Here is a 14,202-nt window from a genome sequence, read left to right on the forward strand (position 1 = left end):
AACGTCTGGTTCTATGGTAATATTGCTACTCTTAATAGTTTTTATAGGATTGACAATATGTTGGTTTACTACTGCTTAAGGCGCTTTTTGGATGAGATTGGTTTCAATCTTGGGTTATCCAATAGCGGTAGGCAGTTTTTGTTTTTGAAGACTAAAGTTGGGATTGACTGTATGCACCTGTGTGTGTTCTGGTAGTGCTTTTTTCTATTCCTTCGGGTCAGCCCCCAGTTTTGGTTGCTTTATAATAAAAAACAATGGGCATAAATAATTTAATATAAGCAGACCTCTTAAATCTGACTTTAAAGTAATTTAACACTGTCCATCTCTCAAACTAGATCACACCTTTGGTGTGTAACAATATGAAAAAATCAGTTAGATTTGATTGAAACTATTCATTGGTATTAATATTTATATGGAATGATGACTCAATTTTCATATCTATTAAACAAGTGGCCGCCATTTTCCATCAGAGAAGGTAAAAACAAATGATACTCCATCTCAACATAGTAAACGGGATGCAACTTGTTATGGAACGAGATAAATAAATTTAAAAAAAAAAAATCTTTTGTAGGATGTACAAGTGCAAACAATACAATTTCAATTACATAGTAATACTCAGATTTATGTTATCGCTAGAGACATTAATAATTAAACTTTTACATTCTCCCCAATTTAAACTTATGCATTCTACCGTAACACATTTACCTGTGATAGGTTGCCAATGATATCAGACAAGTTATTTAAGCTTGTACACCATCTCAAGTCCAAGTGCTGCAACTGTGACAGGTTGCTAATGGTATCAGGCAAACATCTTAAGCTTTCACAATGAAACAAGTCCAAGTGTTGCAGTTGTGACAAATTGCCAATGGTATAGGGGAGGTTACTTAAACTTTGACACCATTGCAAGTTCAAGTGTTGTAGTTGTGACAAATTGCCAATGGTATAGGGGAGGTTACTTAAACTTTGACACCATTGCAAGTCCAAGCACTGCAGCTGTGACAAATTGCCAATGGTATCGGGGAGGTTATTTAAGCTTTCACACCGTTGCAAGTCCAAGTGCTGCAGCTGTGACAAATTGCCAATGGTATCGGGGAGGTTATTTAAGCTTTCACACCATTGCAAGTCCAAGTGTTGCAGCTTTGACAAATTGCCAATGGTATCGGGGAGGTTATTTAAGCTTTGACACCATTGCAAGTCCAAGTGTTGCAGCTGTGACAAATTGCCAATGGTATCGGGGAGGTTATTTAAGCTTTGACATGATTGCAAGTCCAAGTGCTGTAGCTGTGACAAATTGCCAATGGTATCGGGGAGGTAATTTAAACTTTGACACCATTTCAAGTTCAAGTGTTGCAGCTGTGACAAATTGCCAATGGTATAAGGGAGGTTACTTAAACTTTGACAGCATTGCAAGTCCAAGTGTTGCAGCTGTGACAAATTGCCAATGGTATAGGGAAGGTTATTTAAACTTTGACACCATTGCAAGTCCAAGCACTGCAGCTGTGACAAATTGCCAATGGTATCAGGGAGGTTATTTAAGTTCAAGTTTTGCAGCTGTGACAAATTGCCAATGGTATAGGGGAGGTTATGTAAGCTTTCACACCGTTGCAAGTCCAAGTGTTGCAGCTGTGACAAATTGCCAATGGTATCAGGGAGGTTATTTAAGCTTTGACACCATTGTAAGTCCAAGTATTGCAGCTGTGACAAATTGCCAATGGTATCGGGGAGGTTATTTAAGCTTTGACACCATTGCAAGTCCAAGTGCTGCAACTGTGACAAATTGCCAATGGTATCAGGGAGGTTATTTAAGCTTTGACACCATTGCAAGTTCAAATGTTGCAGCTGTGACAAATTGCCAATGGTATCGGGGAGATTATTTAAGCTCCGACACAATCTCAAGTCCAAGTGTTGCAGTTGTGACAAATTGCCGATGGTATTGGGGAGGTTATTTAAGCTTTGACACCATGGCAACTCCAAGTGATGAAGCTTTATAGTAGGAAGTAAAAATAGGGAGGCGACAGAAAGGTTGTCGATGCCATCGCAGGATCGCAGTTGCATGGTCTTCAATTCCAAAGTGGTTCCCTTAATGGAGTGTCGTCGCTTCTTTATTGTTGTCTTCAATTCCAAAGCGATGCCCTTAATGGAGTGACGCCGCTTCTTTATTTGACAATGATCCATCCTTAACCATATCAAACTTGGGGGAAGCATGACTGGTGTGTCTTTTGTCATGACTTCAATGTGTAGATTTTGCAAATGAAGATAACGAAGACCAGGTTTGTACAGCATTTCAAGCCTTTGTGGATTACCTCCATTGACTCGAAGGCGAGATAAATTGTTGTTGGATATGGTCGTGCTTGGATGGGCAGCCTCCCATTGTCGGGTACCTTCTTTTTCAGCAACACTTCGCCCCATATCTTGCAAGTGGTCATGCATATCAAATACACCCTCTTCGTCAATCTTTATCAATAACTTCATTGAAAGATTAGAAACAGCAGTGTTGACCATCTTGTACAAGGATTTCCAAAAAATGACAGGACATGTCTTTTCTTCGCCAATAAAGAAGCAAGCAATGTCAAGGAATATTTCCTTTTCCTCGTCACTGAGAGCTTTATAACTGATATAAAGCCTATCATGAATTTCGGGGCGAAGGGTAATGTTGTCAAGAGCTTCCTTCCAGCAATCTATGTCATTCTGCCCATACAAGTAGGATCCAAGCACCTCCAATGAAAGAGGATGACCCTTGCAAGCTTCCACTATTTTTTTTGACAGATCTTCATATCTCGGACTTGGAGATGCTCTCAAAAAAGCATGCCAACTAAATAATTGGAGGCTTTCATTTATCTCCAATCCACTAATCTCGTGGATGCATTGGGATGAGACCTGGGCAACATTGAAAATGCGTTTGTCTCTAGAAGTTATTATAACTCTGCTTCCAGAACACAGCCAGTCCCCAACCAAAGCATCCAAATGTTCAACAGCATCCACATCATCCAAAATCAATAGAACATTTTTTCCTCCCAAATGTTGTGTGAACAATGATATGCCTTTATCAACATTGTCCACTTCTATATCATATGTAGTTAAATCTTTGATAATTTTTTTCTGCAATTTTGGAAGGCCTGTGGGCTCTGCAGAACTGGTGCGGACATTAAATATAAAAGAAGCAGCATCAAAATCATTATGAAGTTGATTGTAGAGGGCTTTGGCAACTGTGGTCTTGCCAATACCACCAATGCCCCATATTCCAACTTTAATCACATTCTCCACTGATTTAAGATTTAATTTTTGAATGAGGGCATCTTTGATGCTGTCCATTCCCACTGGATGCTTGGCAACATGCAACGGCACTCTATCCAATGTCTTCATCAGATCATTCACCACTATCTTTACCAAGCGAGCTTCGTACCTACAATGACCACACTATATCAATAAATATTGGAAAAAATATTTCTAATTATCCTCAATCTACTTCTCCGTAGAGAATTGCAAGAAAAGATGTAAAATAAAATTTTCAAATATAATATAGGAAAGAAAAATCAGCAAATAAAGCATAAGAAAAATCAGCAAATAAAGCATTCTTTTCATACATGTTAAAAGACATCTTTGAAAAATTTGCCAGTGATGCGAATAATTAACATTTCGGAATGTTTGAGGTCTATAAAGAAGTCCATTATTTATGATGGCTCTTAAGTATATTTTAAGTTAATATATTAAAAAGATATAATATTAGAGGAGTGTTAATAGCTTAATAGGAGGCAATTTAAATATTAACAGTTTGAACAAAGTTATTTTTTATTTGTCAATTAAAAATAAAATGGGTAAATAAAATAAGTATATTTGAAATATTGTTGGGCAATGATGTTAGCTGAGGTAAAAATTAATCTATCTTTAATAGTTAAATAATGAAAAAGTGTTTAATTCTGATATAGAGTAATGGTTTAAATGTAACATTATTGTTTTTATCATCAAGATTCAAATTCCATTGATTATTATTGTGGAGTGTTTATGTTAGAAATGAGGTTCTTAATAAGCAAACCTACTATTATTGTTGAGTGTTTATGTTAAGGATGAGGTTTCTAATAAGCAAATAATTATTCTACTACTACTTTAAGTTTTCTTTTGTTATTTTTTATTTTTCCTTTAGAACTAACTATTTTTTGAATGATCATAAAAGAATATTCAAGTCAAAATTACTTGAAAAAAATAAGTAGAATAAGATTTTAAAATTATGATATAATTCTTATTTAACTAATTACATTTGAAAATTTGTTTACTAAGTGTTCTGAGGGGATATAGGTAATAATAAATCAAACAAAAAATATAAAAAATAAATAGAAATATTTTTTAATTAAATTATAATATTAAAAACGGTGAGCTAAAATTACATTGATTGAAATTATTGAAAAAGTTAGGAAATTTTTAAACAATGATATTTAAAAAAATTTAAATAAAAGTAAGAAAATTCATATAACATTATATAAGAAAATTACATATATATAAATTTTAAGTAAAAGTAAAATATTTAAACAAGAGATATTGTATAAAAAAAATTAAACAAGAAATGTATCATATAAGATCTTAAAAATAAAATCACATCAAATTTTTTTAAAAGATCATGATACATCTCTTCTTCAATTTTTAATATTTCTTATTTAAATATTTTTCTTTTACTTAAAAAGTATCTATTTATAATTTGTGTGGAGACACAAAATTAAACTAGACGACAAAACCCCTTCCCTAAAACCTTCTGTTCAAATTACTATATTTTGAATGGAGACACAGATCTCATCTATTATCCAACCGCAGTGATGAAATTCTGGAAACGCAAGCAGAAAGTGTGTTTCGTTACTTACCCTTGAGTTGAATCCGTGGACCAGCCTGAGCGATCACAGATCTGGAAAAGGGCATGCTTCCATTCATCAACCTCTCCTCTTCGGTGTCGATCTGGCTGGCCATAATGCTTCAGAAATGATTCCTTATAGTAACTCGACTCATTTAGAGGATATCTCACATAGGTTGGATTCACATGATAAAAAAGAGGAATGATCAAATCAGGGGTGCTCAACATTGCAGCGGCCTCCTTGAGACACCATACTGACTCTGCATAGCCTCTGGAAAATACAGGAATGCGTATGACACTGCTCTTGATTGCCCCTTCCAAGCTCGGCCAGATCTTTTCCCCCTTTTCCAGATTTTCATCATCTTTGTAGACTTTGAGTCCTGCTGCAGAAAGAGCTTCAAATAGGTGATCGACCAGAGTCTTTCTGACATCTGGTCCCCTGAAACTCAGAAAAACATGATACCTCTTATCGCTGTGGAAGGCAAGTTTCGTTGTGGGAGGCTCGTATCTGAGAAAGTCGGGAACCGAGGATCCACCAGAAGTAGAAGTAGATGGGGCAGATTCTTCAAGCTGAGGGTTACAAGTAGAAGTAGATGCCATGAAATTAGAGCTGGATCTGAAAGAGGAAAGCTTCTAACAGAGGATTCAACCCTAAATCTCAGATCTTTCAATTCTGATCACATAATGGCCTGCCGAATCTACTTATAGAGTGCCCACTTTTGCTTAACTGTTATTCCGTTACATTAACTTCACTGGCACGGCAGGCGTGCTGACTTTTATTCTTCTTGTGGTCCAGACTCCACACTCATTACGTCATATTAATCTTTAGTTTGCATTTTTAATTTTCCGTGTTCACGTGGTGCTTGAACTTTTTGTAGTCTTTCATCCGTTACAATCATCTTTGCATGCAGCTAGAGAGTAATTTCCTCGGCCTCTCTATTTATTGTTTTTTTTTTTTAACATAATTGGTTGTCTTCTATATATTGATGTTCTTTTGATCTTATCTACATGTTGAAATGATTCTTGGATTTGTCATTATATTATTTCTTCTCATTCTTCATAACACTATCAAATTGTTTTTATCTAGTTATTCTATCATTTTATCTTCTATCAATTTTGAAGAAAGTTATAAAATTATTATTTATTGTTTTATTATATCTTTGAAAATAGATTTTTGACAATAGTTTTTCATTGATGGTTTAAAATTTTAAAGATAAGAAAAATATTGGAATAAATAATAGTCATGTGTTTTGTGTACAACTCAAACTCTACATTCAATTTGTTTAATTTTCTTTTGAGTGTTTAAAATTTGAGTTGATTATTTCAATTTTGTGGAGATTATGACATTAGGTTTTGTTTAGTCTATTTGGAAGTGTGTACATGTTTACTAGAGTAATTGTTATTCTATCATGTCAACTTCACTCACATAGTCGGTGTGCCAACTTTTAGAGTAATTGTTGTTCTATCATGTCAACTTCACTCACATAGTAGGTGTGCCAACTTTTAGAGTAATTGTTGTTCTATCATGTCAACTTCACTCACATAGTAGGTGTGCCAACTTTTAGTCTTTTGGGGGTTTGCTTTGGTAACTTTTTCATGTTCACATGATGCACAAAGTCTCTTAGTCTTGCATACCACCAAAATAATTTCCTCCACCTTTATATTTATTATTGTGACATAATTTGTTGTCTTCTTAGTCTTGATGTTATTTTGATCTTATCTACCTATAAAAATGACTCTTGGATTTGTCACTATATACTTTCTTCTCATTTCTCATTATTAGTTTTGTTGTTATGCCCAAAGGCATCTACAATGACATCTAATATGTCATGTTTCAACTTTTCTGGAGGCATTATTTTATTACTCCAAATAAAATAGAACCCCCACCACTTCTCTCCACCTAGATTCATAGATTTTTGCATCTAGGACTTTAATATAGATTTGTATTCTTGGTGTATAGTATTTTAGAAAAACATTTATTTTACAGATAATTCTCTTCTATTATTTAAGATATCTCTCAGCATATTTTACATATATATTTTAGATGTAGGTATACTAGTTTTTATCCCCTCTCAATTTTTGAAAAAAGTAATGAAATTATCACTTATTGTTTTGTTATATAATTGAAAATAGAATTTTGTACAATAGCTTTTTCCATTGAGGGTTTAAAAATTTAAGGATAAGGAATAGATTGGAATACACAATAATCTTGTATTTTATGGATAGGTTCAAGCTTTAGCTTTGACATTGAATTTGTTTAATTTGTTTTTGGGTTTTTTAAATTTTGAGTTTTTCACCTTGAGTTTGTTAAGGTTATGACATTAGGTGTTTCTTAATCCATTTGCAAGCCTAGGCCCACTTTTTCTAAAGTAATTGTTATTTTGACACACCAACTTCACCGACACACTAGGCGTGCCAACTTTTTTTCTTTTGAAGTCCACTTTCTTTACTTTTTTCAATGTTTGATTTTCTTTTTTTAACTTTTTCTTGCTCACATGGTTTGCAAAGTCTTGTAGCCTTTATCTGTTCCAATCATCTATGCATATGAACAACCAAAGTAATTTTCTACAAGTTTCTATTTATTTGATTAAGATACATAGGTTTAATGAGCATGCCCTTAGATTTAAAATAGATAGGGGAAAGGACCTAGTAGTTGAGTGCATTCCAATTCTTGTGATAGAAGTTGTTGATTTAATACCCCAATATGTTGATTTAATATCCAACCTTTGTATAACATTGCACCAATAGTTGTATGAAATATACCATTTGTTGTGAAAAGTAACCAATCATGTGATGCCACATCAGCTACACAAGTATTGGGGCCCTTTTGCACACCTATTGGTCTCACCTTTTTTGGGTTGTTTTGGACACCTTGGCAAAAAGCATGCTGATGTGGCATCATATTTAATGATGTGGCCCCGAAACCTTAGTTATAAGCAAGGGACTTGCCAAGTAAGTTGCTGTAAAAAAATCAAAGTGATTTAAAATTACCATGTAGGATTTTGAGAAGCGCGAAGTGAGGGTGCACAACTACTAGGTCCTTTCCCCTATATCAAATTTGTTAGAAGTACTTTTATTTATTAATCAATTTAAAAATTAATCTATTAAATTATGTGATAATTATTTTTTTGAAATCTATTATATTAAAGGTTGTTTTGTTTCATATTTCTTTCAATATTAAATATCAAATAATGGTAGTTATTTTTATGTTATGTATTCAAATATATCAATATGATTTATTTTTAATTTGTTTTGAATATTTTTTAAAGATAATGTTCCTTGTGTTTTATAGAATTGCATACACATTGTTTTATATGGGTGCATACATTTAACATTAGAATGAAAAAGATATTTGCAAATCTAATAATCTTTGAACATTTGACAATGTTGTGAAGTAAGATCTTGACAATCTATCTTTCTAGTGCCAATTGTTACTCTAGTAATTATTAAACCCCTTTATTCTATGGATTATCAATGGCTAAGCCACTTTTAGTCGGATTTGTTGTTAGCCACAATAAGTAGTTCTAGAATAGTTGGAATTATTTATGGCTCTTGTGTGTCCCATTTACAACAAAAAAGAAAGATAAATGAGTTGTCTTACTTTCATTTTTGTAGAATGTTATAACTTTATGGCAACAAAGAGAGATCAATCAATTGGTTTGCTCTCATTTTTGTAGGCAAATAGTATTTTCTTCACCTTGGAACAAAACTCATGCACCAAATATATAAGGTTGACAAAAATAATACAAAAAGATATCTTAAAGTCATCTCAAATGGTTACCAACAAAACTTTGCCAACCATTCAAAGGGAAATAAATTTGAGTGTATGCTTGAAATCTCATTTTTTGTGTGATACAAGATTCTTAATTTTGTAGATTTTACAACAAAATTACATATATGCCACTATATAATTTAATTCCATGACCTATCTTATCTAGCCTATTACACATTCTTAGCCACATGTCTATCTCTTTAAAAGTATTCCTTTGTGTATTGTGTAGACATTGAAATTGGTGATAATTGTGTACCTTTAAGAATTATTATTTTAGTTAGGATATAAATAAAGTGGCATCAACTAAGCCTTGGAGAACTTTTGGTTATCAACTCATTCCTTTTGATTAGAAGAATGTAGGTGAAACCCATCAACAAGCTATGGCCATCATCTTTTATGAATTGGTTCACGATATTGTCAAAATTTATATGGTGATATTTTGGGAAAATAAAAAATAAATGCAGAATATCTAGCCACTATGTGATGGTATTTGATAAATTAAGGAAATACAAGGTGTGCTTCAATCCTAAGAAATGTTATTTTAGTTTCACATTTTATAAACTATTGGACTTCACTATTGCCATAAGAAGCATTGAAGTGGATTTGACAAAGGTCAAATACATAATGGAAATGCCTCCTCCTTGGGATCTTACACAACTATGTAGTCTATCAGAAAAAATTTAATCCATCAAGAGATTCATCTCATAACTTACAAATGAATCTTGATCATTTTCATATAACTGAAAAGAGGATTTAGCATTCCATTGGGATAAAATTGTTATAGACTTTCTATAGAGACTTAAATTCTTATAAATTATAAAACTTAGAAAATCCCTAATAATTTTCATTAACTAAAATCCGATCAATAATTACATCAAAGTTTTTTATTTATAAAATTAATCGCTAATTGAGGTATTGTACAAAATGAGGCCTTATATGACAAAATACATGAACATGTGACCATGAGGTCAAAAATTATTATAGATACAATTGACCCAATGGTCAAATTGCATGAAACAATAAACATAAGGATATGATAAAACCATCTCCAATCACTGCGGACCCCTCTCCATCTACTCTTTTGAGATGAACATATGATCCAGGCACATTTTCCGTCCAAACACAAAGCAATCGCTTCCTCAGTTCTCAATGAGCTCCCAACCCTAGCATGAAGCTCCTAGCAAACTAGAACCTACAAGTGGGATGCGATCCTAGGGCAACATGACAATATCTAACATGTATATCACCCATGAATATGTAGTCCTATTTCCATGATATTGTAGGGAGTAAAGAAAAAAAAATCAACATACATCATATTGATTATTTACACTTTGGCCAAAGATTTATGTCGACTACCAACTTGTAAATCAAACATCAATATTTACCCTTCCCTATTTCCCCATATTCGACACTCACCCATTTATCATACATAATTCTACTACAATAAATTTAATCTACCCTTTTGGATACTTTAAAAGAGAAGAAGCGAATATATATATAACCTTTCCTATGATTACATACTTTTTACTACGATCTAAGACTGTTGATAGCCTTTAATTCTCTAATGTTTCAACATGCACAATACATTTATTAAGTATCTCTATTATTGATAATTACAAACTTTCTTAAGAAAGGAAAATGAAGTTTTTGCATAAATAAAAATTTAAAAGATAAAGTTCATAAAATTTTATTTTAATTTTCTTTTCTCTTAAAATCATATTACTCTGTTATGTATTTACATTTGAATATTGTTTCTTACTTGCAATTAATAGTAATAAAAAAATTTGATAAGTTGTATTTTAAATTAATGCATTGATGTGTCAAAATAAAAGGCAAGATCAAAAGGAATTCAATCCCCAACCTGTAATTTCAAAGTACATAGTCTTGACCACTCTACCAAGTAACTTTCTACCATTGCAAATTATTTAACATATTCATAAAGTTTCACATGCAGTTGCCCATCTTTTGCAAAGTGGATCCAATCATAAATTAAGAAGAAGTTCCTACCAAAAATAATTTCCTTATAAGCTAACTCCTATATTATTTACAAAAGTAAGAGATATAATTTTAATAAATAATTCTAATGGTGAGTTTTATTATTTCAATCACTCAATTTCTAGCTCTGAAATTATCTTCTCCAAATGAATTCTTTTTCTCATGCTTTGTTCTACCTAGATTATTCCTTAGAGAATTTTTCAGCTACTGTCATTAATAAATTTCTTTCCATTCTCTAATAACTTGTCTAATTTGTTCTTGTTGCCAGTGCCAATGTCTTTCCTGCTCAAACGGTAGTTGTTGTTAATTTTGAATTGAGTCAATTCTTGCATGACGTCAAGTGGATGCATAAAACATCATTGCTTCATATTCTAACTTATGATTGTTATGTTGAGAGGCATCTACAATGACATCAAAATGTCTATAAACAAAAAATCCATTTTTGAAACAATTTTAGATGCAAATGATAGGTAAATGCATGAAATATGTCATGTTTCAGCTTTTGTGGAGGTGTTATTTTATTACTCCAAATAAAATAGAACCCTCGCCACTTGTCTCCAGCTAGATTCTAGCTTTTTGCATGAGAACTTCAATGGATTTGTATTCTTGGTGTTTAGTATTTTAGAAGAATATTTATTTTAAGATGATTCTCTTCTATTATAAGATATCTCGGCATATTTAACATATATTTTTTAAATATAGGTATACTAGTTTTATAAGAAACGACAATGGGAGCTTCAAAAGAGGACATGGGCATCCATCAAACTATAATAGAAATGTACGATTTTTTGCATCCAAAATATGGAACCTGCATAGACCAGGCAAGTGAACTGTTTTGAGCAATGCCTCAGAGATACGTGGTTTTGTGGAATGATTTGATCGGCAGCTATGTGCAAAATTCTTTTGGCAAAAAGGACTTAAAAACTTCCAAAACTAAGGTGATTGGCTGGTATAAACCCAAACTCCACAAACTTTGCCAACATCCTCCCATCCTATGCGAAAATGGGAGCTTTGGAACATGGTATGGACATCCAAAAATTAGAGGATAAAGGATTTTTTTAGATGTCGTTGCTACAATTGGCCAAATAGATGTGTATATAAAGAAGTAAACTCAAACATTTAAATGTAAAAAAAAAATCTTAATTTAAATCAGTATTTTACTCTCATTCAGATAAAGATATTTCAACATAGGTTAATTTTTTTTGAGTATCAACTTAATATTTACAATAAATCTATATTTTCTTATTGACAAAGATGTTAAGTTCATTCAAAATTAATTTTCAACATGTCATTCTTGGTGGATCTTTTGATCCAAGAAACTCATGTAGAATGAACAACACTATATTTATCCTAAAATCATGATCAATCCAAAAAACCAATCAGCTCCAGAGTACCTTTAGTGCCAATTCTTAGCTATATGAATCCATCCTTGTCTTCATGTTCAAGTTATCATCACTATCCATACTATAGGAGTTGAGGATCTAATAGTTTTGATGTCTAACAACATATTGAGAAGCACAAGATTAAGTGATACTAAAGTGTTCAATTTCTTGTATAAGGTGTTATACTCAAAGAAAAACCAATCCTTGAACCCAATGGAATAATTCTTTGAAAATTATTAGGGTTTGGTAACCAAAGGTACTTCATAACAAATATGTCAATGAAGGTTATCTTGAAGTTGTGATAGAAAAAGAGTGAAACACTTTGATTTTTTGGGGATCAAACTTTGAAAGAAGCAAAAATAACATGCATATAAGAGTGACATAAAAGAAAGTTCCAAAATGACAACCTAGTGCAAGATGCTCATGAGAAAACACCTGAGGGACAACAAAAATAATACTAAACTAAGTGTATGACTACAAACCCAACTCTTAAAAAAATATAAAATTGAATCAAGGAGTTGAGCATCAAGGACAATTTAGGATGGGTATAAAAACTGTTAGAGTAATTGGGTCTTTACTTGATTAATTAAATAATATTTGTTTAATTTTTTAAGTTCCCAATTATCATTTTACACTTAAGCTAACATTAGGTGCATATTAATTAATTATTTTATTAATTATTATGTGCAAGCCTAGGGTTTTCCCTTTTTAGGGTTTATTGACCTATTAGAGGTTAATTTTGCTTTTTTTGTATTATCTTTTCACAATACTTTTTTGGTGAATTGGAGCTCTCATCTTTTGAGAATATTTTTCCTATGTTTTGTGAGTTCTTTAGATTATTGCTTCATTGCTTCTCCTTGTAACAGGTTATTCAGCTTGCAAAAGATCTTCAGGCTCCTATGGTGTTGTATTTCTCAACTGCAATATGGTATCAGAGCTCAGATCTGCAGCTACCTGTTCTTGTTTTTGAGAATTTTTGCATTGGAAGCAGATCTGGGGTTTCAGGCAATTTTTTTTGTGATAAGGGTTAGGATTTTTTTATGAGAACTTTGGGCCTAAACGGACCTCTCCAACGTGCTCAGAAGGCCCAAAAACCCTTATAGGCATATAAAATTTGACCTATTTTGGTTCCTGAGCCTCTAGGAGTATTTTTTTTTAGATCAAGGTCGTACGACCCTGGCACACAAATCGAGAAAAAAATTCAAAAAATAAAAATAAAAAAATGTCTTTTTATAGCATGCTGGCCAGATTTTTGATTTTATAAAAAAAAATAATTCAAAAAAATAAAAATTAAAAAACTGTGAAAAGCAAAGTTTAAAAAAAAGAGATTTTTTGGGTCTTATGCCAGTATCGTCGACCTGACAGTCCGGCCGCCGTACGGCGACCAATCCTATTAGTTCGACCCTGCGGCCCTCACCTGCCACTTAGGCCCCCGCCGGCCCTTTGGCACCGCCAGCAACCTTCGATCTCCGCCACCAGCAATCATCGCCGCTCCTTCCACGACCGCTGGTCCGCCAAGCAGCTCCGCTCCACCCAGGTTGCACCACCTCCGGTCGGCCCGAGCACCACCTCTGCCCGCCCCCGCCACCACCATCATCGCCCTTCAGCCATTTCCTCCTCTCTCTAGTCTTTTTTGAGAGGGGGTTGGTTTTTTGGGTCTATTTTGAGCATCCAGAGTCAGATTTTGGCGAACAAATAGGCGTCGAAAAGCTAGTTCCGAGCCGGATGTCATGGAGCTAGATTTTTTTTCCTGCATATGCTGTTTGATTGTACTTTTTTCCAATCAAATTCGGGCTTCTTTTTCGCACTTCTGGGGCCGTAGAATGGACAAACGGACTCCATTTTTCGAAAACGAATAAGAGTTGGAAAGCTCTTAGCATGCTCTATTCAAATTTGTGATCTTTTTTCTCAGAATTTTCACTAGGTATATGAGATATCAGTTTGAAGTTTTTTTTCTCATGCACTACTTCCTTCTCTATTGTGGGGGGGTGTTTTTTTCTCGCTTTCTATCATTTATATCAGAAATCAAGAACACCTAAATTCTCCAAGACAAACAAACCCTTCTGCATCTTCTGTCTATTCTGAAAGATCACATAATAAAAAAAACCAAGAAGCAGGTGCAGAGTTTTTTGTTCTCATGGCAGATCCTTCAGTTGAATTGTTGACTTCACATAAATATCACACCTAGAAGCCTTGCATCACGAGGGTTCTCAGGG

At 33.3% G+C, this 14,202-nt stretch overlaps 1 protein-coding gene across 1 annotated transcript; it reads right to left on the reverse strand.

Moving 5' to 3' along the window:
* Positions 1-564: 564 nt before the first annotated feature.
* On the reverse strand, positions 565-5,559 carry LOC131073151 (disease resistance protein RPV1). The gene is made up of 2 exons (XM_058009536.2): positions 4,851-5,559; positions 565-3,403 (listed from the first exon to the last, which is right to left on the reverse strand). The coding sequence occupies exons 1-2, from the start codon at positions 5,435-5,437 to the stop codon at positions 688-690; spliced, it is 3,303 nt and encodes a 1,100-aa protein (XP_057865519.1). The 5' UTR covers positions 5,438-5,559; the 3' UTR covers positions 565-687.
* Positions 5,560-14,202: the final 8,643 nt, after the last annotated feature.

The sequence above is a fragment of the Cryptomeria japonica genome, chromosome 1 (assembly GCF_030272615.1).
Source record: "Cryptomeria japonica chromosome 1, Sugi_1.0, whole genome shotgun sequence".
Classification (NCBI taxonomy): Eukaryota; Viridiplantae; Streptophyta; class Pinopsida; order Cupressales; family Cupressaceae; genus Cryptomeria; species Cryptomeria japonica.

What these genes read in the sequence shown, in the direction of transcription:
- LOC131073151 (XM_058009536.2), bottom strand. Translation starts at nt 5,437, where the DNA reads ATGGCATCTACTTCTACTTGTAACCCTCAGCTTGAAGAATCTGCCCCA. An exon ending in TCCACGGATTCAACTCAAGG is followed by an intron (nt 3,404 to 4,850) that starts GTAAGTAACGAA and finishes TGGTCATTGTAG; the next exon opens with GTACGAAGCTCGCTTGGTAA.